Source organism: Poecilia reticulata, linkage group LG12 (genome assembly GCF_000633615.1).
Source record: "Poecilia reticulata strain Guanapo linkage group LG12, Guppy_female_1.0+MT, whole genome shotgun sequence".
In the NCBI taxonomy this organism is placed as follows: domain Eukaryota; kingdom Metazoa; phylum Chordata; class Actinopteri; order Cyprinodontiformes; family Poeciliidae; genus Poecilia; species Poecilia reticulata.
The window spans coordinates 13,795,041-13,822,732 of record NC_024342.1 but is presented as its reverse complement, the minus strand read 5'-3'; the positions used below and the strand labels follow the sequence as shown (position 1 = coordinate 13,822,732).

Here is a 27,692-nt window from a genome sequence, read left to right as displayed (position 1 = left end):
AAGTGTTTTTGATGGCAGGATTGGAAATAGGATCAGTGATTTTATTTTATAAATCATGAATGTACACAAATTAAAGGATAAGTACTTCCAATATGTTTCAGTGTGAGTTTTGACAAGTCAATAAAATAATTTATTGAAGTTATCACATCAGTTATCACAACTGCCACAATAAATGTATCTGTTTTCCCCTCAAAAATATGGCATTGGCGACATAAAAATAAAAAGACAACGAATCAAATACTAGATTATTTTATTTACCTGAAATCACAACCTCAGTAATGTATGTACTGTACAATCATTATCAGCCTTCAGTAATGATTGACGTTTACATATGGTTAATATTGTTCTTCAACCAGGTGTCAGGAGGAGACCATACAGGGTTCCTCACATTAAATCACAGTTTTACAGCAGTTGATAAAGATAGATAATTATAGGAATGTCAAGGCAATAAGAAAAATCAAACGAGCTGTATTGCAGGTTCACTGAGAAATGAGCGACAGTCTGCTAACCTAGATGCTATTGGCTAATTCATGAAATTAACTGGCAGAGTGAGTGGTATTCTCACTTTAAGTGATGGGATTAAAAAAAAAAGATACTATTTAAAAAAAAAGACAAAACGCTAAGGTTAAGCACAGTCAAGTTCAGCATGAATCAGGCGTCCATGTCCAACATTGTGCAAATGATTCAAACCATTACAATAAAAAGTGATTTTACAACTTTTCTTTATCTTTCTTAAAACGCTCTTTTAAGTCATTAGAGTATTATACATTAGAATCTATAAATACAAATTTGTAAAGCCTACATACAGCTGAAACGCATGCATGAATGTTTTTGTACACTGATGTACAGCTATGACCATTCAACCCACTTTTTCTGCAAAGTGATCAATGCGAGCGACGAGCTACCAATGAAAGAACTTCTTCATGCAAGGAGGATTCAGAAGGAGGGGAGCGTTTCAGGACGTCCCTGCACATATAGCTGGATTATTGTCCTAATTTAGCATTTGCACACAGAGGGATGTGTGACTCACTGCGGGAGTTTTATTGTGTTATAAGTTGGAGGAGAAAGGGACAACTAGCAGGATAACTGTATGCATTCTGAAAACATGTTCTTTTCACCCGTGTGTGTGTGTGTGTGTGTGCTGCTGGTCATCACGGTGTCTGCAGTGAGGGAAATTATGCGTGAGCGCACACTTTGTGGAAAGACGATTCCCAGCTTCTTATTCTGCTCTGATTGCCAAAAGCTTTCATGAAAACTGACCTGGAAAAACAAAAACAAAAAAGAGAAACGGTTAGTGTGTGAAGCCCGCATGAAAATCTAACATTTTACAATGTGAATATAAGCAAGTGTCCAGAGGTGAAAAGTACAGCACACAGTGAGGTTCACAAAAGTGAGATGTGGTGAAATGATGGCATGATTACTTCCTTGCATATGTATGTCTACATATGAAGATATCCTAGCTTAAATTACATCTAAATGAGAAAAATCCTGTAATACTTCAATAGGACAGTGTGTGGGGATGTACAGGGCCTTGGAAGTTCTTACACACCTTGAACTTTTGACATTTTATCATGTTACAATCAAACTTCAATGTATTTTTATTGGGATTAAATGTGACACAGCTACTCAAAGAAACAAAGTGGAAGGGAAACTACGGTGTTAAATATGTGGCATGCATTTATACTTGCCACTCTTTATTCTGATATTCCTAAACGGCATCTAGTGCAGGAAATCACGTCCAAAAGTCACCCAGTTTCTCCCACTTCACATGTATGCACTTTGTGTTGGTCTTTCCAATAAAATACAGTAGAGTCTGTAATTGTAACATGCTAAATATGGAAGAGTTCCAGGGGTTTGAGTACTTTTGAAGGCTCAGTATGTAGTTGATGTAAGAAATGGATACTCACTCTAATGACAGGGGAGCCAATGGAAGGCATTGAAGAAAATAAAAGCACACATTTGTTAAGACAAACACAGGCAGTGAGAACAACCAGGCTTCTACCTAAAAACATGCTTTAGTTGAGTTTTTCACACATGGAAAACATCCACAAATGCAAATTACTGAAGGATCCGATCCAACATCTGTACTCAGAAAAAACCAAAGCATTCGTTTTTCCTAAATTATTGTTAATAGTAATATGTGCACATACAAAAACACTGGATATGAAATGTAATAACCATGAGCCTCAAACATAAATAAAGACAGAAAACACTTGATTCAAAGGGTTCATTGTGAGTGTATTTTTTCTTTTTTATAGAAAAAAAAAACAACATTTAGGGTTTTGATCTGCAATCAATGTTCATTTGGAGAACTTGTATTAGTATTGTAGGATATTTTTTGATGTCCTTTGAATCAAACACTATGGAAATGGTAAGACAACATAAAGCATCCCCACCCAGCTCTGTCTCCACAACAAATTAAGTTAAAGAATGTCACAATCAATACAAATAAGACACATCCTTAAAAAAAAAAAGTTAAAGGGGAAGGAAGATGTTCTTCGTTTTCTGCACAAGCAAGTAGGGGGCACACCTCAGATGTTATCTTTTAGCAAGACGTGTCGAGGGAAAGCATCTTGAGATGAGCAAAACATTTTTTTTTTAAAAAAAAGCATTTTTCATCATACTGAGGTAGCTGTGCTCTGCCCAGTGCAGAAAAAACAACTTCATTTTTAATCAATATCGTAAAAAATAAAAAAAATAAATCCACAAAGCTATTTACGTTTTAACAAGGTGGGGTGGGCGTACACATTTAAATTAGAAATGAGAAACCACATACAGTTCATGCTTGGTCACAGGACATGCAGCTTTTTTTTTTTTTTTTTTGTTTCTCAGGATTTTATTTTTCCTTTTTGTTTAAGCCGAGCATCCCAAACCTTTCCCTTGTTTCTTGTCTGCCGAATGGAGCTTGTCCTCTCAGAGTTTTGAATTTGTACTAAAGACACAATGGTTAACAGAAAGTAAATCAAGGCGGTTTTTCTAAGCCACGCTGGTTAAACAATTTACAAAGCCATTTAAAAAAAATTGCATAAAATAGTGTTCAATCTCTGTACAGATCAACTTATTTGATATCTTTACTTTTTAACGTGTTCAGGAGAAGGGGAGCCTAAAAAACAAATTCTCTAACAGTAGTGACTTAGGACAGAATGCAGATAATCCTAACATCTAAAACATACCTTAAAGGCAAAATTGACAATGGAGGAAAAAAAAAAAAAAAAAAAAAAACTGGCAACACTATATTTGCTCTTAAACCAGCAACAAAGTCCAACCCTATGGGAGTCACTTCAAAGCCTCAGTCATTCATAAGTCCTGACCCACCTCAAATAGGCGACTTAAATTTTAACTTTTGTTTTTTATATTATTTGTTGCGTTTCATGAGTTACAGTTGGTCCTTCTCGTGCACACAAGCTCACACGCGCACACACAACTAACTCTACAAATGCACACGCATACGCACGCTAGCTAGCTAGCTATGAACGATTAGGAAGGCAGGGAGAGAAGGAAAGGAGGAGGTGATGGCAGTGGGTGAGGGGTGGAGTTGGGGGCTGAGGGAAAGGGGAGGGAATGGAAAAAAGTTGAGGTTGTGCTCAAGTCAGTCAGGACATGAACATGTCAGCCAGGTTAGTGTCAGAGCTGTAGATCCAGAGGACCAGAGGGAGGGAAATGGCCACGAAGGGCCAGGAGATGCCCTCCATACATGCAAACAGGCAGCAGCCTTTGGAGCTGGTGAGCTTCTCCAGCTCTCTGTTGCGCTCCAGGTAGTTCCTGGCAGCGAACTTCAGCAGCTCATCGAGTAGGATGACGGGCAGCGAGATCTTCAGCACCATTAGCCACTGGGTGAGGTTAAGAGGGGTGATCTGGAAGATGATCTGTAGAAGAGAAAGGAAGAATTCCACAATAAATACACTGCCGGGGCTTTAAAACTGCAATGATACAACTGTGTAAATTTCGTACTGGAAGCGGCTCCACATAGAGGATGAGGAAATGAAGGGACATGGAGAGGCAGATGGCACCCAGCAGCCAAACGTTCTCCCAGGGAGGCATCCGCAGCAGCGACTGGTTCTCTGACACACTGAGACGCAACAACAAAACGAGATCTTTATTAAACACTTTAACTGGTTGGACAAGCTTCGTTTTCCTCATGAGATTTTCTGTGTTTGTGCATAAAAACTCGCCTCGCAGTAGCATTTGCACCCTTCAACACCAAACTTCAACGTGACTTATGAGACTTTATGCAACAGATCAACACAAAGTAATGCATGATTGTAAACTGGAAACTTCTACAAATAAATCTCTAAAAACTATGGCAAGGAATTTTATACTCCCCCTTTGCTTCAATGAGTCTAAAAAAAAAGTCTAGTGCAACAAACTGCCTTCAGATGACACTAAATTAGTATTCTATTTTTAGTCCAAATACAACTGTTCTCTGAGGGCCCCTGAGGTTTGTTAGAGAATATGTATGGGTCAGATGAGGCCACAATGCACCTTTTAGCCAAAAATGCATAACATAACACCGTCCAAAAATTTACAATACGTGTGAATGACTGTGAAGATGTGAGCTAAATGTTTAGAGTTTGTTTTTTTTAACAGAAAACTTGTTTCAAGCAGGAAAACACAAAGATCCTAAACACAAAGCCAGAGATGGAGTAGAACAAGCCTTATTGCAAATCTGTGGCAAGGCTTGAAAATGTATGTTCAGAAACTCTATCAAACTTGAGCCACTATGCAAGGAATTCTCCAAAGTCTCTACATCTCAGATTTAAAAAAAAGTTGCAAAACCATTTCCCCTTTTCTTCCCCTTCACAGTGGTGTGCTCGCTGTGGTTGGTTAACCTCTTAAAATGGCTTTAAAATAAACTTATATCAGTAGTTTTAATGTAAATGTGGAAATGCTTAAAGCGTATGGATACTTTTGGATTGATCTACTTTAAATAAGGTTAAATGTACACAAATCTTTACACAAATGTAATTATGTCTGTATGGATTCCTCAGACCAACCTGTTGAGGGCATTGCACATCTCTATAGTAACCAACACCGACAGGGCCATGGTCATGGGGTAAGGGGACTCGAAAACCTTACAGTCCAGACCCTGGTAGTCGGGGTTCTCTGGGCCACATTGCAGGAAATGGCTCTGTAGGAGGTGATCGATGATGAAAGATTAGACTTTAGAGCAGATAAATGAGGTGAACTGGGAAGCAAAGGGTTAACACCTACCAGCTGGTAAAAGGTGATCCTTGGTCCATCCTCAGCAGCAACAAACCACCAAGCAGCGGCGCCAACAGTAGCAGCTCCAACGTAACCTGTTAAGATGACACAAAAGAGCTGCTGAAGAAAACTTAAGGTAAACAGCAACAACATGGCAGGTGTGCCATTAAAATATGGAGCATGGATTTGCTAAGGATTGACTTTCCATACAGTCCTAACTTACATCCAATGGCAAGGTATCTAAAGAAAAGCCATCCGGAGATGAGGGGCTCCCGAGCGTTTCGCGGAGGTTTGCTCATGATGTCCAAGTCGGGGGGGTTGAAGCCTAAGGCAGTGGCAGGCAACCCATCAGTCACCAGGTTGACCCAGAGGAGCTGAACGGGGATGAGCGCCTCGGGGAAACCCAGAGCTGCAGTCAGGAAGATGCTGCAACCACATCAAGAATCAGAGTTATACGAGAGAGGAAAAAAATGTTTTAAATGGAGAATTGGGAGCATATTAACACAAAATCCTTACCAGACAACTTCACCAACATTGGAGGAGATGAGGTATCTGATGAACTGCTTCATGTTGTTATAAATGGCTCTGCCTTCCTCGACTGCAGCTACGATGGTGGAAAAGTTATCATCAGCCAGCACCATCTCTGATGCCGTTTTGGCCACAGCTGTTCCGGAGCCCATGGCAATGCCAATCTCAGCCTTCTTCAGAGCAGGGGCGTCGTTCACTCCGTCACCGGTCTACACCCAACACAAAACCAGTCACAACGTCAACAAACATCTTCTAGAACGGCTATTAACAGAAAACTGGAGGAACAGCTCCTTCTTACCATGGCTGTGATCTCATCGTAGGACTGCAGATACTCGACGATCTTGGATTTGTGTGCTGGCTCAACGCGAGCGAAGCAGCGAGCCTTGACCACAGCATCTCTCTGTGCGGCAGGTGAGAGGTCATCAAACTCTCTGCCAGTGAAAGCCATGCTGGAAACATCGTCCTCCTCCCCAAAGATGCCGATACGTCTGCAGATGGCTACTGCCGTACCTGAAACATTCAGATTCAGACACGCAACGTTTTAATCAGCGAGACTTTCCACAAGCATTTCAGACGTTGCAGTTTTGCGATTTGTAGGTGTTACCCTTGTTGTCTCCGGTGATCATGATCACTCTGATGCCTGCGAGACGGCAAAGCCTGATGGAAGCAGCCACCTCCGCTCTGGGTGGATCCAGCATGCCGACGCAGCCCACAAACGTCAGATCAGTCTGAAAAACGAACACAGATAAAACTTTACAAAAAAATTAATAAATAAAACACAAAGTACAGATTATCTTCCCCTCTTACCTCATATTCCACAAAGCGAGAAGAGTCTTCCAACACAAGGTTCTCTTTGTTTACAGGGTTATCTCGCGTCGCCAGAGCCAGACAGCGCAGAGTGTCTCTGCCGGTCCCATACTCTCTGATCACAGACAAGATCCTCTCCTTGAGGCCAGGGGTCATCGGCACCTTGTTGCTGCCCACACGGATGTGTGTGCACCTGTCAATAACTCCCTCTGGGGCACCCTATGAGCAAAGATAGTTAAGATAGCGAAATGGACAAGAAATCCCAGTTTGTTACGAGTAAAAGGTGTCCGTCTCCAGATTCTTACACGCGTTATATTTAATAATTGTAGGCATTTCCAGTATTCAGTCCTTTTTAATCGTCTTTTAAAAATGCAATGTTAGAAAAAAAATATGCAAAAACTCAAATGAATTTAAGGTAGACACTACAAACTGGGGAAAAAGAATGAAGGCCAGAAAACAGATGGTGGATGAATGGACACATGGCTAAATGGTCAACAGAAAAAAAGGGGCAAATGAATGGATGAAAGATCATAAAGCCTATGAATGGATGGATGGAAAAATGAATGGATGAATGAATAAGTGGATGGACAGATAGATGGATGATAGATCCAGGACAAATGGGTTGATTGATGGGTTGACGGAACTAACGAATGGACGAATGAACAGCAAAACCGATGAACTGGTGATGGACAGATCCTGGACAAATGAATAGATGGAGTGATGAATGGACACAAGCTTGAAATGACGCATTAAGACTATAAGCAAGGGAATGCATTTTGAAAATACCAAATTTTCTATACTGCATTTCATTGTCTCACACAAATTCAGCCTTTGACGATACTCATCACAACCTTTGTTCCAGGAAACAGGAATTACAGCTTCAGTAGACGTTTTTACCTTTACAAACATCTTGCCAACAGAGGACCGTGCTTTATTTGGAGTGCAGTATACGGACATAGACTTCCTGTCTCTGGAAAATTCCAAAGTGAACTCCTTCTTCATGAGCTGCTTGATCACCTGTGATAAAGCAAAAGACAAATATGAGAATTTTGGGGGTTAATTTTAAACCATTACAAAAGAAAACAATAGAAACGGGGTTAAAGGTTACGTACAGAGTTGCAGGCATTGGCTCGCTCAACCTTGGACAGGTTTTTAATGTCTGTATCAAACACGTTCATTTTCTCCACCAGACACGTCAGCGCCGTTTCCGTGGCCTCTCCCACCTTCTCATAAACGCCTTTGGTCTGGACAGAACAAACATTGATGAGCGATAAACCATTTAATAAAAAAAATAAATAAAAAATAACCAGAAAAACATCCAAAACAATCACCAACCTCATTATAATCCAGTGATGAGTCATTACAGAGAGCACAGATAGTGGCCAGCTCAACCAAGGCATCATACTGGGAGCATTTTACTGGTTTGCCATTATGAAAGCTAAAGACATGAGACAAGCACAAAAAGTAAGGGAAAGTACTAGACCTGTTAGCCGAAGGTTCACCTATTTGAGCTCAGACATTTAAAAGGCACTGAATACTCACACTTCTCCATCTGGAGCGTATGTGGAGCCCGTAACAGTGAATTCCTTTAACGGACAGTGATCCCCCTCGGTTTTATCAATAATAAACATCTGAAAACACAAGAAACCAACCATTTTTTTGTTAAATTTCTTGACACAAAAATGCTTGATATTTTACTTATTCCACCATCCAACTTCTAGGCAGATGTCAAAACTGTTTAAAAAACAATTCCGATCTTTGTCCAGCAGGTGGCAGCCTGTTACAGCACTGAACTGTGTTAAAAAAACACAGTAAAATCCTGATCCAAAGCATATGAAGAACACTGTGGTGGGTCAGGTCTATAAATGTCATCCTACGGGAACCTGGGTACAATCTTCTTAGTGGCATTCAGGTCCAAGAATAAACAGTAGAAAACTATAATCCCCTTAGGGGGGAACAATTAAATAGAACCCTTACAAACATCTTTTTAAATCCACAAACTGACCATGCCAGACTTTTTTTTGCAGAACATTTATATTACTCTTCATTCCTTAAAAATTACCATTATTTTACTATTTTAGAGGATTATTCTGCAACTGTTTGAGCCTGAAGTACTTCAGGCTCAATCAGTGGTTCTAATAACTACAGTTGAAGGAGAACAGAGAAGAAAACCAAAATATTCATTTAAAATGATGTGAAGGCTTTATGTGAGCACTATAGACTTGAGAGAGATGCAGATATCGAGGCAAGGCAGAAAGAGACACAAGGTCAGTTATGCAACTCAACTGGTTTATGCTGCTGACTAACTACTGCATGCTGATCAGGATTCTGCTGGAGCAGAGGGGCGGCGGCAGAAAAACGCATCCAGAAATATAGAAGGATTGAAATGGAGAACTGTGCACTTAGCTAAGCAACAGCCGACAAGATGAAACGAACAGATATGATATGAAGATATTTATGCTAATAATACAGGATGGAGGAAAGGAAAACGTCTCATTTTCCGTTTTCACTCAAATACTTTAATGTACGATGGGCCTTTCAGCCTGAGCGATGCACACTGTGCTGCTAATCCCAGGAGGATGCTTATAGACAAACATTGCCTGCAGCACGTCACCACTTGTACAAAAGGGTGTTCGTTTGTGGCATTATGGTTTTTTACAAACTTTGCAATGCTATACTTTCACGTGACCGGCTTGAACTGGGTGAAATTAAATGATGCTTTTTGGCTCAAACAAAAGCTGTAAACTGATTATTTTTTGACTAATTTTAGCTACTCAGTAGAGAAAAGAGCTGCACCATTTCTTCACAAACATAAGAACATTGCTGCTGGTATGTTAGTGTGCTTGTGGTGCAGGCTGCTACACACATCAGTTTTTGTACGGACAGGTTATAAATGCGTCCTACTCTCCCCCTTTAAACTTCACTATAACATCTTACTTTTCATCTTCATCTTGAACGTTTTTAAACATTTTATTGATCAAACATAAGTTTCTCTCGGTCCACCGTGCAAATAAGCAGAGCCAAAATAAAGGTTAAATATTAATTCTCGTGTGATAAATTTTGCCTGCTAATGTGCTGAAACAGAATCAAAACTGTAGAACTAACTAACCGACTGACACTGTTCAGCATTTGTCCAATTTCTTGTTTGCTGGTGCCTGTCAAGCCAACTCCTGACCGTGGTGAGCAGTAAAACTGTGAAACCCACCAAGGACTTTTCTCTCTTCTGAAAAACTAGCGCTCTTACCCGGCAGACAGACATCTGATTGGTGGTCAGCGTCCCAGTTTTGTCAGAGCAGATGACAGATGTACAGCCGAGGGTCTCCACGGAGGGCAAGCTGCGGACAATAGCATTCTTCTTGGCCATGCGGCGCGTTCCCAAAGCCAGACAGGTAGTGATGACAGCAGGGAGACCTAGGGAGGTTACAGCAGGTCCATTCAGGGGAAGAGTGTTACTTAGCTTAAAGTGAGAAAAATATCTCCCTCTAGGAAAGAAAATATGGTTTTCCTTTATTGCTTTATGTCCTAACCTGTTATATATAGGCTATATAAAAAAGAAACTAAAATTGTAGCAGTATTTTGTATGTCTAAAGAACAAAAATAATTCTAGATATGCTGTATTATCCGTTTGGCTCAGCTTACCCTCAGGAATTGCAGCGACTGCCAGAGCCACCGCGATCTTGAAATAATAGACTGCACCTCGGATCCAAGAGCCTCCGTGGACCGGGTCGTTAAAATGTCCGATATTGATGATCCAAACAGCAATGCAGATCAATGAGATGACCTGTGATAAAACAGTAGTTCAGCTTTAAAGATGATTATGAGCAAACGGAATGAATACAGTGTATTTTGCACAAATTTAAATAATCCAAATTAGAAGTTCTGACTGGAAAATGGAGATTTGTTAACCTTGGATAGTTGCTGCCCAAACTCATCCAGCTTCTGCTGCAGGGGCGTGCGCTCCTGCTCTGTGGACGCCATCTCATCTCGGATTTTGCCGATCTCTGTGTTGCCGGCTGTGGCCACCACCACGCCTACAGCCTTACCTGCTGCGATGTTGGTGCCCTGTTGAGGTTGAGCGGTGAACACACGGATTAGTAGACCATTTAAAGAGCTGCAAAATGGTTAACATTTTTAGAAATAGCTAACATGTCAAAACTTAAAAAATCTGAGCTAAAAAAAAAAAGTATTCACATACAATGAACTGCAAACATATTGTCACTTTTTGTCATGTTATATCGGTTAAGACATGAGGCTGTGAATGATGACTTTGTTAAACAAATAACTTGGCTTAAGTTTCTCAACTTGGCCTAGTCAAAGCTATTTTAAATAGCAGAATGTGCAAAGATTTAGTTTTTTCTTTAGGTTTTCAAGGCTGGTAGAAATATACCTGGGAAGACCTGCAGCAATAATTGTAGTCAAAGGTGGTTCTACAAGGTGGGCTGTATACAAAGGCACACCACACTTTTCAGATAATTATTTGTTTAATCTTGTATCAAGATCCTTTCACATAAAATCCCATTAATATGTAGAGGTTTGTGGTTAGGTGACAAATTTAGGAAAAGATGAATCCCTGTGAATTGTGTTGTAAATGATCTCTTCAGAAAAAAAAAATGTATGTGAAAAAGGTTCAACAGGACAAAAAAATAAAGCTTAAAAGACATGTAAGAGTATGGCACCTAAATGTAGTCGAAATATATGAAATGGAAAACAAAAAAATCTTTTGAGTCACTCACAGAAAAGAGCATGTTCTTTTTGTCCTGGTTGACGGCTCGTGGATCTGGAACGGGATCTGTGTGCTTGATCACCGATACAGACTCTCCTGCAAGACGGCGAAACGAGAGTTATGAGAACAGGAAACGGAGTGAGTTTCTACACAGCAGAGCATGAAGAGGTAACAGTGGTGCCTGGCTGACATTTTAAACAGAAGTGTGGAAAAGGCTTAGCAGCTGACTGAGCGAACCTGACAAGTATCTGATACTGCCCTGGTGCTGCCTTTCAAAGGCCTTATCTAATGTGTGCTTACACACTGTTTGCAAGCGTTTTTGGGCATAATCAACTGTGCGTGAATTATAAAGCTCAAACAGAACGAGACGGAGAGCGTCTGAAAGGCGGCATGGCCATGAATGGGGAAGGAAAGAGAGGAGAAAAATAGCTCAAACACTAAAATATCCCATGGAATTTGCTACCAATTAAGGCAGCAGAGCAAGACGAGAGATTTAAAGAGTTGATTCACTACTTCTCCCGGACATCAGCCATCCTTCACTATCCTCTCCTAACCCTCTTCACCAACTTCACAGCAAAATGATCCACCCACAAATTCAGGACGATTTTTAAAATACACTCTAATTTCTGTTCTATAGTCTCATTGATTGTCATGTGTAATTAAGTCAAAATAAACACACTGGACAAATACATTTCATATAGTTACATTTTAACATTTCATATAGTTACATTTTAACAAAGAGACTGACGAATCACAGTGCACCAAAAGGAAATTGAAAAGGTGAGGATAGAGACTTTACCTGTAAGAATCGACTGATCTACCCTCAGGGTGGTCGACTTTATAGAAGTCAGCCTGATGTCTGCAGGCACTTTGTCACCAACTGTGGACAGAAATGACACTTTTGGTACCTTGCAATTTGAGTTGCATTTATTAAGTAAATAAAAAGAGAGAAATCTGAATTATAAACAGTATTTAATAACCCTTTCGAGACATTTCAAGACAAAATTTGATATTTCAATACTGTGGCACAATCTCATTTCAAACAAAATGTGATTTACTGCAATACCCTAAATTTGAATCCAACCCCTAACAAAACAAGTTACAACTGTAAATGAACGGGGGGAATTAAGCAGCTACTACTAATTAGGGCTGTATAAATCGATTCGGCGATATATATCGATATTTTCCGCCCTAGGAAAGTATCGATTTTTCATCCGCGAGTATCGATCCGTTAAACCATAGGGGTCCATAGCCTTATAGCTCTTTTTAACATCTTGTTTGTTACGGCGTAGCAGCAAGGCTCCGCCTCCCTCAGTCTCACTTTCAACTTGAGCTTCAAGTGCACATTATAAACAACACACCAGTTTTTAAATTGTGTTAATAGGCCAAGTATAACTGGAGTTATGTTAAAATTAGTAAACCATTTTTGTCCGAATGTCAGAGAAATGTCAAAAGCGCCGCCATTCCCCGGTTTTTACGATTATGGTAGAGGGAATGAGCTTCCAAACGTACAAAACATTAGATTTCTGTGTTTTGGGAAATGTAAAATCTTCAATAAATAACGATGGGCTGTATTTTGTTGCTGAGAAACGAAGTGAAGTTACGCAAGTAACCGTGAAAGAGAAGCGGAACGGAGAAGTGGAAAGGAGTAGCGGCGCGAACGAACCATCTGCAAAAGCAGTGAGATCGCAAAATTAATGCAAATTTCGACTGGTAGCATTCACTTCGTAATTAGTTTTTATCTTAGCGGTTTCTGTTCTGTATATAAAGGATTACCTGAAGAATGAACATGGGTCGATAATATCCGAAACGGGCGCGTAGCGGCGCTGTTTTGAGCAGAAAGACGAAGAGGAAAAACCCCCAGCCGGAATCTGTGGCGCAGTGAGGATTTCCATGGCAACAATGGCTGATCGGTCATTCTTATTAGCAACAGACAAAGAGTATCAGAGACTGAGAGAACTATGAGATCCAGGCAGTCTGAGAGGCAGCTACTCAGAGATCCAAGCAGGGGAATAGCGGCGCTGCGTAGCTGCAGGGAGTCGATCACTACGGGGTGAGGCGGAGCCACTACTTTGGTAGTTAGAAGAAAGCAGCTTACAGCCACGGCTAACTCCGGGAGCCAAGGTGGAAACACCTTTTTCCCCATAGTCCAATAGACTGCATTTGTGTCCAAAAGAAAAAACATAAGTGCAATCATTTGCATATTGAGAGTCTACAGAGGCTGATAATCTCCCCACTCTGCTCCTGGATTACCGTTTAAACTTTTGAGTTTTATGTCAAATCCACATGAATTAAATGACAGAAACTAATTCTCTCACTGCATCTTTGATTCATTTTGTCCAGCTGCAGACTGTTAGACTGTCCAATCAGAGTCATGTATTGTGTAGTTGGTGCTTTTAATCAGTTTTCAGTTAACTAAATTCACGTCTATGGAACACAAAATGTCACTAAAATCACTCTGTCCTAAAATATTTCAGATAATCGTAACAATGCACTGAATCGTAGCGAATTGCATCGCTCAACAAATATGATACATATCATATCGTGACCAGAATATCGTATATCGTATCGTGAAATTATTGTATCACTACACCCCTACTACTAATACAAGTGTTTTAGAGAAACAATCAAGTTATTGTTGCTCAGATCAGGAAAACAGTCATGTTTTCAGCATTATTAATGACTAACTCATCCCATGCAAAAGGCTATGACACACTTCAGGATGTTCTATTTCCCTCACCAAAGGCTCCAGCAAGTCCCAATAAAACGGAAAACGTAAACAACATATTTCAAGCTCTGCTTAAATCTAATAAGCACCAATAAAGCTGCAGACGTTTATTAGACCTGAAAGATTAAACTGTTCTCAAACTTCCCTTGGCTTCACTTCTAGCTTAGTTTAAGTTACAAACAGATAAACGCTGATAGGTGGTGGTCCGAGTTAATCTTGCATCTTTTATTATTTTAAAAATGTTTTCCTTAACAAAAACATTAAACTTAAAAAATAAAAAAGATCAAATCCATTAAGAGACGCATGAATGATATACAGCTGAAGGCCACCATTTTGATTATTGATGGCTTATATTTATAGAAGATTTCACAGAGACCAAGAACGGAAACCACCACTCTTCCACCAGAGATATTTTCCATTCAGTTAGACATCACACAGCTTGAAAGGGTGAAGATAAAAGCAATGACTCAGAGGCTCTTTAGAGCGCGCTCTGTGGACAGTACAGAGTGGTGACAGACATGTAAACCTCTGGTGTGCCCATCTGAGAGGAGAGGAAGAGAGAATGGGCTGCAGGGAAAGAAAGAAAAAAGGGGTTTAGATGAGTTTCTTAAAACTGTACGCCCAAAAATGGGAAAACTATTTTTGATCATTTGAAGACATGCAGCTGGAACTGCTGGGGGAGAGGGGGAGGCTAAGAACATCTGTTTCAAGCAAGGATATCCCACTCCATCAGATGAGCTGAAATAGAAACTGTGACGTGTGATTGTGTTCAGTCAGAAGATTGTTAGAGCTCGTTTTCCCCAAGAAGACATGGATTTAAGTAAGAAAAACATACTTGATGAGAAACCAGCATAAGTTAACAAATGAGATCTTGATTACACACCTATTTATTTCAAAATGGTATGTTGCCTCCACAATGACGTTCATGGACTGGGTAGGCTGTGCTACCTTATTTGGCATTGATGGTTTACTACGTACTGTCAAACGCTCTCCATCCCTGATAAATCCCGTAAAAAAAAAATAAAAAATAAAAAACAGGACGGTGAGGGAAGGGAGATGATGATACAAAGGCACTGCAGCGACTGGCAACATTAAACAAAGCCCGTTTAATTGGTGTTGCGTACTGTCAAATGCTCTCCATCCCTGATATATCCTGTAAAAAAAAATAAAAATAAAAAAACAGGACGGTGAGGGAAGGGAGATGATGATACAAAGGCCCTGCGGCGACTGGAAAAATTAAACAAAGCCTGTGGGAAGCTTCGCACTAAAAAGTGGCCAATTAGAAATCCTCTTACCAGTAGAGAAAAAAAAAAGAACACCCTGCTAATTTTCCATCCACTGGGGTATACTGGGAATAGGGTCACAGTAAGTGGACTAACCCACTTACACTGGCAATCAGGATGGTTCAGACGCCAGACAAGATAGTAAAGGCAAATAAATCTCGCTTATAACATCCATAAATTTAAATATAGCGACACATACAACTTTAAAAATAAAAAGCTCAAAATTAAAAATATGCTTCCAAAGGTGGTTTAAAACTTGTTTCTGAAAAAGCAAATGATCAAAAATGGCTCATTTTCCACAACGTTAATGAAATTATTTTTGCAATCTTGCACAGAAACGTTCTGCACTGACCTAATTTTCAACTTCACATGGGAGATGTTTTGCCTTTGGTCTTAAAGAGCATGCTCTTTTTAGCTCGTTTTATTTTTTCATATATGGGAGTGTGAATGACCTCTGGAACATGGACCTTTCCTTCTCCCTTGTGAACAAAGGATTTTATCTGCATTTTCCGCTCCTCTGAATAAGGGACAAATGTCAGGCTACTTGCACTTAAAGAGAAACCTTCCACTGGCTTGTAAACACTGGAGCTGTCCTTGTTGTACCACTCAGGGTAGTCAAAGAAAAAGTTGCGCACAAATGGTTGATATTACTTCCAGGCCCGATGCAGAGTTCTTCGCTTTATTTAAACCACAAAAAAATTCTGACACACTGATTTTGGGAGTCATCTGTCATTTTAAGCCATTTTTAAAATGGCAAAATGGATAGACAGAATCAGAAAGGGATGGATGGACAGACATAGAAAAGCACAAAGCGATTGATGGATAAACAAATGGAAGAAAGGATGGTTGAGTATAGGCAAAAATACTTGAAGGAATAGGTAGATGCATACAGGGACGGATGAAGAAGTGGGTGAAATAAAAACTGTTTTCTTTCTATACACATATACATTTGGAAAACTCTAAAATCTGCATAATTTTAGAATTAAAATTTGAACATTAACTCAAAACAAAATAGATTTTTATATTTTGGTTTCAATACAGTTCAGCAGTGAAAATCAGACACCTTAAGGAGGTGCATACATAACCTAGACTAAAACCTATCCTGCTCCCTGAGCCTTTCATGATGTAGTCTGCAAACACCATGTGAAAATGCATATTGTGATCATCTTTTTCTTAACAAAGGATTTAAATGTAATAGAAAACAGGCAGCGAAAAAAACCTTGATGACCTTTTCAAACTCAGATAAGAGCAACTTAATGGAGCCCAACCTATTAAAAACAACAACAAATGTCCTTTCTCCACATTACATCCTGTCTGGCACACAAAAGTGTGGTTATAATAGGATATAAAATAGAACTGAAGCAAGTTGGATGCTGTTAGCAAAGGCAGTTTTTCCCTGCAGAAGTTATTCCTGTCAACAAATAATACCAATCCACAGATTTAATATTGTATTTCTGCTGCAATAAAATATTAGGCAGAGAGCAGCAACAGTGATTCTATTTTGATAAAAGAAACCATTTGAGGTGCCTGCAAGCATATTAAACAGTGACGATCATGGAGAGATCTCATATCAGATAAAAACAAATGAGAATTGTGAATCTAAAGCATTAAAAAATTAAGCTAGACAATAGGTTATGTCATAAAAAGGCCGTAAAGTTTGGTACTGATCTTGCTAATCTGGTTAAATCAATTTTAATCCAGGTCATCTTCTCTCTGTTGTTTGGATTCAGACTGTGCAAACAACTATTTCCTCAAGGATACAAAGTAAACAACCGCTGGTGGGAAAGAAATGAGCTAGGAGGCATCTGGGGACATGCTCTTTTACAGAAAGTCTCTGGCTGTAAAACCTCAACATTGGTGGCCTCCGATAATTTGTTACACCACTGATACATCCACACCTTGCATATACACACTCCGGGTGTGCATGCACCAGGAGTGTGGTATGCATAGTATGCATACATTGCATACATACCATGCATTATAGTATAATGATACTATAATGCATAGTATAACCATACTATGCATTAAAATGCATAATATGATTATACTGATTGCATATGATATAAACAAATCTTCCTGCTGACATCCATACTTTGCAGTTTCTCAATGCACAAAGTGCAATAATGACCTTTTTAACAAATTACAATTACAGCATTGCAACTTGAGTTCTGGGTAGAACATATTTACTAACAAAGAAGTTTTTTATATATATATTTATATATATCTGGAAAAATGCACATCATGCAATAAACCTTATCAGTTTCTCGTTAGTTCATAATTTTTCTGTTCTGAATGACGCAACATTGAAAAAAAATATCTAAATGCTCTAGAAGGTCTGCAACTTTGTGCTTCATTTATAACCACATACCACAGATAGATTCATGAATGTCAATTATCGTCATTTCTAAACACGGTGCATTCATTAAGCATCCTCAACACATTTTTGTCCCCCATAAATATTTAAAAACAACACTAAAAATAAAGAAATAACATGGATTTAAGTATTTACAGTCTTTTTTTATGAACATCACAGTTGAGCTCAGGCATATCCTGCTTCTACTAACCATTTTTGAGATATTTTTACAGCATAATTCAGTCCACCTTTGGTAAACTGACTTGACCGAATAGAAAAGCACATTTCTGGCTCTAGATAAAATAGAGGGTAAGATGAATGAAGCAATGTGCTGAGACCTCCTGGATGAAAACATACTCCAAAGCAATCTTGACTAGAGAGACAGAAGGACAGAGGAGTGGCTTCAGGACAACTCTGGAAATGTCCAAGAGTGGTCTAGCTAAGCCCAAACTTGAAACTGCATTTGGCTTGTCTGGAAAGAACTGAAAATGACTAAAAACCAATATTTCCCCATCCAACCTGATGAAACTTGAGAGGTTCTGCTAAGTGGAATGGGGTAGCTTCCTGAAGACAGGTGTACTGGGCTTGTAGCATCATAATCAGACGACTTGAGGCTGTAATTCCTACCAACATGACATTAACAAAGCCTTGAGCAAAAAGACATATGATGCCTTAGTTTTGTATTTTTTTATATGTTTGCTAAAATAAAAGAAAGCATTTTCTCATTAAGGGGTGCTGTGTGTAGAGTTTTGATGGGAAAAAAAATACACTTGATCCATTCTGAAAAAGGGCCGATACAAAACGTTGAAAAAAGTGAAGGCACAAAATCTGACACCATTAAAAAATGTCTAGGCAAAAAAGAACAAAGAGCACTTTATTATTTCTTGTCTTTCTGAAACATTTTCTGGATTTGTTCTTGGAATTAGGCACTGCTGATACTACAGTGCAGATTTTTTGTTTAGTGGCAAAAAGCCTATTGCACAAATAAAGTGGGGGAAAAAAGCCAAGACACATACCTGTGGAAAATAACTCACACGGTCACTACAGTAGAGATACCTGAATTTGTGATAACCCTGAGCTTTGATCCATTTCTGGCTCGAATACAAATTGAAAATCTAAACTTAATTCCCAAGAGACTGAATCAAAGTGGATCTAAACCTTCCGTTGATCGCCTTAGCTGATACCAGCAGAATTTCAATCAGCTATTTGTCCATGCAATGTTGACATACTCTGTCTGTGTGAATTTCACCAATTACTGTAGAAGAATTTGACAAACACTGCATGCAGGCAGCTCTCTTCTCCACTTAGCAGGGCAGGTTTACATCAGGACCCAAGCAAGAAAATATGCATCTATTAGTTGCTGAAGGGTTACATAATAATGCTGGGAAATTTTTATTACAGTTACTGTTTACTGAAGAGCACACTGATGTGCTTACAGGCAATGGTGCACTTACAACCTGTTAAACCTAAAAACAACAGGACCAACCACTTGGTGTACTCGGCTTTAAGAAACTGGAAGGAGGCCAAACAGTTCAAAGTTAGTCAGACAGTAATGAAAACATTATTTTAAGCAAAGCAAATTAAGAATTAAAGTCAGGAAATATTTATTTTCATGGAAAGAAAAACAATTAAAGGGAGTTTGATTAAAAAAATAAATAAAAAAATGTCAGTCTAAGATTAAAAGCTTCTTGGGTAAAGAAGACCTCCACAACCAAACAAAAAATTGAGAAAATCAGAGAAAAGGGAGTAGTGACGACGCAAAAGTTCGAGCTGAGGTTAGCCAAGAAATAGTCAGTAACAGAGTGAGTCTTTGCTCTTGTAGTTCTTTACATGTACTGAACAATCATTATCCTAAAAAGCATCAAAGGGAGTGAGTAAGATGAGTCCACAGCTCACTCACTATAGGCGTTTTCGCACTGCAGGGAACAGTAAGAAACGGAACGGTTCCAGCCCTGTTGTGTTTGCATATACACTGAGGTCGCCATCGAAGCTGTACCTGACGTCATTATTTTTGAAACTAAWCAATGGTTTCGATGTAGCGGCCGAAGCCTTTTCCTCAGAGATGCGGCGGAAAACTTTCTCTTTCCTCGTTGACCGATCTAGCTCATTCTGTACTCGTTCATCAGCGAGTAAGTGGAGGAAAAAAAAWACCTCATCATGGGACCAGGTGATTGCACTATATTGAGACGAATCCACTGCTAATCAAAACTAATAATAAAAATATTGAAAAGAGCACTCTACACAATACAGTTTAGTGAGAGCCATGTGTCAACGGAAAATCAACGTCTGACTCCATAACAACCAGCGGTCAATCAGCTGCTGATTCTAAGCAGAACCGCTTGGCCGGCCCGATTGGAACCACAGCTCTTGTGGTTCCAAGGGGCGGGGTGGAACCGGTCGCAAGTCGTAATGCAAACACAGTCGGAACTGTTCCATTCCGTACCGTTCCCTGCAGTGCGAAAACGCCTTATGTGTATAAGCTTAAAAACTTTGGAAAGAATTTGGAACACTGTAAGGTCACCAACAGGAGCGGTGAGCTAAATTACAGCCATTTACACATTCTTGCACTGGCCAGAATAAGATACTAATTACATGATAAACTGAGAACAAAAGCGACAGTTTACTATTAATATTTTGCTTTTGAGACATAGACCTAAATTTAGAATAAAAATATGCTAAATTTGGTAGCAGATTAAGTGGATATTGTGCAGTGGTAACATTTTTTGCTCTTCAGCTCTTCTCAGGTTGAGTTTAACAATCTGATATTATTTGGATAATTACTCAGGCTATCTGCTAGGACAACTTGCCTACAGTCAGTTGTATAATAGAGAAACTACATAGCTTGGTGGTTTTTAAACAGCATTACCTTAAGAGTGATGGGAGGCACTCCATTAGTTTCCACACTATGACTAATTATTCATGTCTGGAAATACCTCCACGCCGCCAAAATAAACTACAGAGCGGTGTAAGACCTTCATTTCATCCAACTGACCAGCAGTGCACAACAACAGATGGGGCAGGGGCAAGATTGTGTTACTTTATGCTTCATTAAGCTGGAAAAAAAACCTCCATTGCTTAGAAAGACCTAAAACCATAAAAACAACATGGCCTAAAATGTTGACACTTGAATCTGCATCTGTTTTCAACACTAGAAACTTGTTAATTTACAGGTAAAATTTTAATCTTACCAGCAACTTCTACGATGTCGCCAGGCACAATGTCCCTGGCTTTGATTCTCTGTACGCTTTTCCTGTCCTGGCGATACACCTTCCCCATCTCTGGCTCATATTCCTTCAAAGCTTCAATGGCATTTTCTGCATTTCGCTCCTTAAGGGTACAAATAATTTATATTAAAAAAAAGGTGGAAAGAGGTCACACAAGACTAAAGGCAAGTACAAGATCAGACAGAACTGACACTTCTCTGCCAAGTACTAGAATTATTCAGAACAGCACTTTACAAACATTCAAAACAGAAAATGTACAAACAAGGAAAGAACATCGAAACAATAATCTTTGATAGAACAATGCAAGTGGTGACAAGGTGACATTTCATTGGCAAAACATTATTGTTTTCATTTTTGGTTAATCACACATTTACATCAAAGTGCTATTTGTTTAACCTTTCTAATATAAATATCCAAAATTTTTTCTGCCTGCCGCTTTCCAGTATTTATATCAGGCAAGGTCCTAGGTTGCCCAGGTTATTTTAAATGGGTAAATACAGCTTACCATTTAAACATAAATTAACATACATAAAGCGCTCTTCGTTAACAAGCCAAGACTAAAATTAACTTTACAAGGCAATGCTGGAGAAATCCACTGGTGCACCAGGCTTCGTCTTTGATCCAGAGCACTATTTTACTTGAACTATTTGGATTATTCTGCTGGCTCTTTGAGTTTTTCCACAGGGATCTTTATTAATGCAGCAGTTTCACAACGGCTAATCTTTAATTAGCTTGTTAGCTAAAAAATATGTATGGTAATTACTAAAAGACTTGGCTGTTTTATAATAACTATTTATTCTTTAGTTATAATGCACATAAAAAAACATTACCAATACCAAATCTGTATGGAAATATTTTGGTGAATTGTTACAGCAAAGCTTACTTTCATCTTCCCACTTTTAGATGACCAAAAACCCAACTAAGTCAATTTGTAACAGTATGAGTTACTGTTACTAATTGTAACAGTAACTCATACTGTTATTACAATTCATACACAATTGTAATAAGTATGAAACATAATTAGGACTCTGGGCATCAGAAATAAGAATGTAATGTGCGTTTACCTGCCAGACTCCTACGATGGCGTTCGCTATGAGAATAAGCAAGATAACAAAAGGCTCCACAAAGGCTGTGACGGTTTCTTCTCCCTCTTCAAACCAGGCCAGAACCTGGATGTGAAAAGGAAAGAAAAGAATGGATCAGAAATGAAATTCAGAGTAAAAGAGTTTAAATGAGAGACCACGGGAGCCCTGAACATTGTGGCCTGAGACGTTAGCATAATCTGTACCATTACAGCCTGCAGGATGGCAACAACAAATATGTGCTTTACATTAAAATGCACCACTAAGCAATAAATTGAGGTTATATGGCAACATACAAATAGGAAGAAATTTCAATTATATTGACAATATAACAATTTCTTTTTTCAGGACCCCATCTTTTATCATCTAAAGCAATATATTTGTGACAAAGAAAATTTACATTTTTTATTTCACGCTGCAATAAATTAATCCAACCACTTTTGAGGTTACTGTGCAATCAGATGTGGTTGACGTTGGGATGTTTTTCTAAACATCTGGTGGGAAAACAAAATACCACTGATTTCAAAACTGACTATAGAACAATTTAAGCAGGGCTTCTAGGAATATGGATTTGTTTATAACTTGACATCACTGAAAATTTTTATAGATTTTGTGTCCAACACAGAAGTTACATAATCCTGCATAGATTGTACACGGGGTCAGCAGTTGGAAGTTGACTTTGTGGTGAGTTCAATGTCGACAACATGAGGAGACAGCACTGTCTCAACCACCGTCAATGACTATTGATGTGTTTTGATGGACAAGAGCCTTGTTTGTCTTAAACTTGTTTTAGATAAAATCCCACACCAACATTTGAAAGTGTTATGTACATTTCTTCATACATAAGAGAATGACTATATTATAGCAGAAAACAAACTAATGTTCCACGTTAATCAAAATGTAACATCTTTCACAGAAAACTCAGTTGTAATGTTACCCCATTTTTCTACTTAAATGATTACCCATCTCATTGATTTTAAACCATTTTGTCAATTATTGATAACACAAATGCAGTTTATGTAGGGAAAAATTGAAGTAAGATGTTAAAAATAAAGAAGCAGGAAGAGTCCACTATGTCACTAATCATCTTTCATTGCCATACAAGCAAAACCTTGTCTTTTAACTTCCATTAATATCTGCAAGATATTAGAGGAGGACAACATGTAAATGAAGATCAAGCAGCTTCTTCTCTTGCCAATATTACAAACTGGGCCAAGTGTGTGAGAAAAAGAGCAGGAACTACTATTTCCTCTTTTAGAATCTGTGCCAGGAGCAGAATGTGTCAAATAAGATGTCAAGTGCCTGAGTCTTTTCCTACTGTAGCCTATTTAAACTTTCCTGCTTAAATTCAATTTCTATTTGTATCATTTTATACATATATTTTGCCAGTTTCTTTTACAGAGCTGAAATAAACATTTGTACATAATTTAACTATTGCTATGTACCACCGCGTTAAGAAACCAACTCTGCAGATGTGAGATGACTAAAAGCAAACAAAAACACAGCTCACAATCAACAATCTTTGGAATCAAAGATTGTTCTATGCCTTAATGAGTGATAATGTTTTAAGCCATCAAGCCACAGCCAATTCCTAGAGTTGAAAATGACTGAAGGGAAATAAACCATCACTGAGTTCAACAGGAACTACGCTGGGAAGTGTCACTCAGAAACACAAACACTATCCATTACACCTGTTGACACTACTATGTTGCATTAAGTGACGTGATTAACTAATAATGAAAACAGGCTTGGGTCCTTTACTGGTCTGAAAGGAATCTACTTTCTCTGGATTCTTTTTAAAGAGAATCCAGAGAGAGCAGTAAAAAGCATTGCCACCAACTGTTGCTGCACACTGCCAGTTAGCTGGTTGAAAGAAAACCACTTGTTTCACTTTGTTGAAACGCCATCGGTTACCTACTGCTGTAAACCTCTCCTATGATGCATCCTTGTGATGGGATTTAAACACCAGCCGAAACAAGCTGGAACTCACTCTCTGGATAAAAAGGCTTACGGCAGATTAAAAACATGTGTTGGCTTCACGTCTGTATTTACACAACACATTCTCGTGTAAATACAATATGATAAAACTGATATGTGAAGTTTTATCACATATCAGTGATATCAAGTTCTTATTCTGCACATCACAACACATCTGACATTAAAATCATAAACTAAACTGACCTTTCAGGAATCAGTTTCTTTCATTCTCCAACATCCAAGGACATAACCTGCTGCTTACTGGAAAGATATAATCAGCACTGAAGGATGCTAAGGTGGATACATCCACTTCTATATTATCACGGCTGCTTTCCTGTCATTTTGTGTCACTAGCGAAGGGTCTGGACATGCTTCTTGTCCAGTTTGCACTAGATCACAGCTCTTTCCGAGGTATAATCTAAAATCTATGAGGAAATTACTATATTTAAGGAATGGGTTGAAGAATAAAAAATTATATAGTGAAGAATAAAACAGCCAGCGCTCATCTCAGTTATATCGCGGTCATACGGCAGCCTGCACTTCCTTCAAATGTTGCTAGCCATATATAGTCAGTAGATTCAGCTACTCATTAACTGAAGTGCTGGTTGCTTTGCTTACGATTAAATCCAATAAACACAATAAACTCAGAGCAGAGTGATTAAATAAAGCACACCTGGTATTTAAATCATCTCTGCCTCAGTGACTCACAAAAGAAACAGCCCAGAAAACACATCTGAAGAAGAATTGCACAGAATGAGTTGAGCAAACGCCAGTCCTCAGTTCACTTTTGGCCAATGTCCAGATATAGTAGAGTGGAGCGGCAGGGATTACACTCGGAGTGTAGAAACAGGAAGTTGGCACCTACAAGTCAACATCTCCACACACTTTACTATTTCAATTTGACAAACTATGTAGCGCCAGTGAATAAAGGGAAAATTGTTGATTAAGGTAGCAGGGTGGCACTCAAATTGTTAACGTTATGTTTATCACCCATTTTGTTCCTGTTTACATTGTGCCGAATTCATATTGTTCCACACCAATATCTATATTTCGTAGATAAAATCCAACCAGTTTTAAATTTTTTAAACAATTTTACTAAAATTGAATCAAAATGAGCAATACATTTTTTTTCTGGCAGCTACAATGCTCCAGGTGTTCATTTTAACGCATCAGATAATTTTCACTAAGAACATCACATAAAGAAAACACATACACTTTAAGTTTTGAGGAGGTACGTATAAGGTTCAAAGTCAGGAGGCAGTAATGGAAACTAATATGGCTTAATGTTTTCTTGTCATTTTTTCATTTCTTTGAATAGTGATTTCTCATGTTTTGAGGATATGAATATGCTCAAGTTGTAAGATAAACCAGTTTCCTTTTCTCAGATGCCACAGATAGATAAGAAAATTTTTATTTTCTGATAAACTGATAATGGCTTGAAAGTGTGAGAAAGGACAACCTTTGCATTGGTAGTAAAGCTACTTCAGCGTTTTTTGCAATTTCATACTGTCCCTTAGAGGAGACGTGTATCTGTTTCAAAAACCATTGTTTTAAAGTCAGTTACTGCAGTATGTTATTAAATCTATATTTTAGTGAAGACCACCATCAAGCAGAAGATTGTTCAAAGACATGCTTATCATAATATGGTTAAAAAACACTCATGGTATTGGCGAAAACATTAGAAAAATTATTCCTACTGCTGAAAACTCTGTCGATTATTAAGGTTAGAATGTTAAATGCTATATATTTACAGCTTTTATATTGTTCCAGTATTAATTAGGATTGAATAATATATCCTACTGACAGTCAGTTGTTTAGCAAGGTAAAACAAGCCAATATTAATAAATGACAGAGAAACTATTAGGTGATGATGGAAGTCAATAGGCACAGAATATTTTTTACATGCACAAATCGGGAATGGATGAGCATGAAATGGTCAAGCAGCAAACTGAGCAAACTAACCTATTGCCCTGATTTCGTGAAGTATTGGATCAAGTAATGTTTTACAAGTTTGCTTGTAAAACACCAGCAGAACTATAAATACAACAATTGTTTCATATCATACTTGATTGGGTAAAAAACAAAGAAAAAAAAAACAGTTTGCAAAAACATGTCATGCCAACATATCAGTTAGCACCCACCAGGGAGTCATGTCATTCCCTTTATGTCAACTAGCAACTTAAATGTACTATTATGTACTCACAGGCTGCTGTAAGGACATGTAGCTATGTTTAAGTTTACTTAATATTTTCAAGCAGGAGGTTTATCAGTTATTTGATCTCATCAAGGGTTGTAATCACTCATATTCCATAAAAGTCAACAACTAGACAGAATCAGAATCACTACCAAAGAATATCAGGTATAAGGAAAACTGTATGAATAAAAAATAACTAAATGCATTAATACATACAATCATCCGAGTACAAAATGGTTTCTTTATGTGTGCAAAATGTTATTGTGTGGGTAGTAAATGTCAATGAAGCATACTGACCAGCAGTTTTGATTTCACACATGAAATCCTGGACAAACTGCTTGTGTTTACATTAACTGATCCATTATAGTTCTCAGAACACGGGTTCAAAGAACTATAACACGGGTAAGATAACCGAACATCAAACTGTGGTATACTTACAAAGGATATACAGGCAGCAAGTAAAAGGATCCTCACAAGCAGATCTTCAAACTGTTCAATCACCAGCTCCCAAAGGGATTTGCCTAGCAAGAATGAAGATTCGTGAATTAAGGATTTCTTTAAAACGATCTAAAAGACAGAACATTTTGTGTAGATCTTCAGATTGTCTTCTTACCCTCTTCTGCTGGTAATTCTGCAGAACATCCATCCCATCGACGCCGCAAGGGAGAGACATGGAAAGGCAATTAGCTAAATGTGATTACTTGTTGCGGGGTATTGAGTGTGTTGATGGCACTCCACATTTATATCAGCAAATCAATTTATTGCCAATACATTAACGTATGTGATGCTTTACAATATTTCAACATCACACTGTGACATCAACAAGCTTCCCTTTTCTTTGGCTTGTCATTACATTATGGCCCACACATGAGCCGGGTAATTAGCCTGTTCTTGTTTTCCAATAAACACATTACGCTTAGCTCCTTACCGTTAGGTCCAAATCGCTCCCGTTGTTTCTTTACCTCCTCTAAACTCAGACCTGTGCTCTCATTTACGTTGAAAAAGCTGAAAACTTCCTCCACCGTCTTCGTGTGTGCGTTGTCCATGGTGAACGGCCACTCGAGGACGCAGCTTGTTCCCGCTGTTCCTAACCTTTAACCGGGCTCGGTCCTGTTCCTCCACCCGGTGTTCCCTTACGCGTTTAAAAGAAAAACGAGTACGGAGAGAAATACTGGAGCGAAAGTCCACAGTCAGGAGAGTAAGCTGTCAGGTAGCTGTACACGGGACAGCGTGGGACGCAGGTGTACGCCGAGAGCGAGCGAATTAGCGGCTCGCTTTGCTAACCAGAAGCTAACAAGCTAAAGCTACGTTGCCTCAGCTTGAAATCGCCGGCTGTGCTCCGCTAGCTTTTTGGTGAGACCGTTTAACAAGAATCCATATCAGCACCAGACCAGTTGAAGACTATCACTCTCGTCCGCTCGTTTTAAAGTCGGTAAATCCTAAAACAGTCTTTCTAAATGGATAATTTAAACATGTGTTTGAGTTGCGGCTCGGCTGCTCTCGCCCGCTACCAGACTGTGTGTTGCGGAATCACCAGGGTTGTGATCGGCACCAATCGCGTTTCTTCGTCGAATGCGGAGTTCAGTGTCCG

The 27,692-nt window shown here is 38.8% G+C and overlaps 1 protein-coding gene across 2 annotated transcripts; it reads right to left on the bottom strand.

Annotated features, from left to right (window-relative positions):
* Positions 1-233: 233 nt before the first annotated feature.
* atp2a2b (ATPase sarcoplasmic/endoplasmic reticulum Ca2+ transporting 2b) lies at positions 234-27,692 on the bottom strand. 2 transcript variants are annotated; one of them, XR_535049.2, is made up of 24 exons: positions 27,030-27,692; positions 26,715-26,732; positions 26,540-26,622; positions 21,913-22,017; positions 20,813-20,951; positions 12,060-12,140; positions 11,271-11,356; positions 10,444-10,599; positions 10,177-10,318; positions 9,782-9,948; positions 8,080-8,168; positions 7,873-7,975; positions 7,650-7,781; positions 7,435-7,554; positions 6,538-6,756; positions 6,335-6,458; positions 6,029-6,240; positions 5,719-5,939; positions 5,426-5,628; positions 5,212-5,297; positions 4,995-5,128; positions 3,952-4,069; positions 1,908-3,866; positions 234-1,260 (listed from the first exon to the last, which is right to left on the bottom strand). XR_535049.2 is itself a non-coding variant. In XM_008423956.2 (24 exons), the coding sequence occupies exons 1-24, from the start codon at positions 27,145-27,147 to the stop codon at positions 1,247-1,249; spliced, it is 3,042 nt and encodes a 1,013-aa protein (XP_008422178.1). In that variant the 3' UTR covers positions 234-1,246. The 2 variants fall into 2 exon arrangements, 1 of the variants encoding a protein (XP_008422178.1); XM_008423956.2 differs by having other exon boundaries at positions 3,695-3,866; positions 27,030-27,147.

Bases quoted from the DNA above. Each gene is read 5' to 3' on its own strand.
- atp2a2b (XM_008423956.2), bottom strand. From the start codon at position 27,147: ATGGACAACGCACACACGAAGACGGTGGAGGAAGTTTTCAGCTTTTTC. The intron at 7,976-8,079 runs GTGAGTATTCAG...TCATGTCTTTAG, and splicing joins TACGCTCCAGATGGAGAAGT to CTTTCATAATGGCAAACCAG. The intron at 6,241-6,334 runs GTAACACCTACA...TGAATGTTTCAG, and splicing joins GATCACCGGAGACAACAAGG to GTACGGCAGTAGCCATCTGC.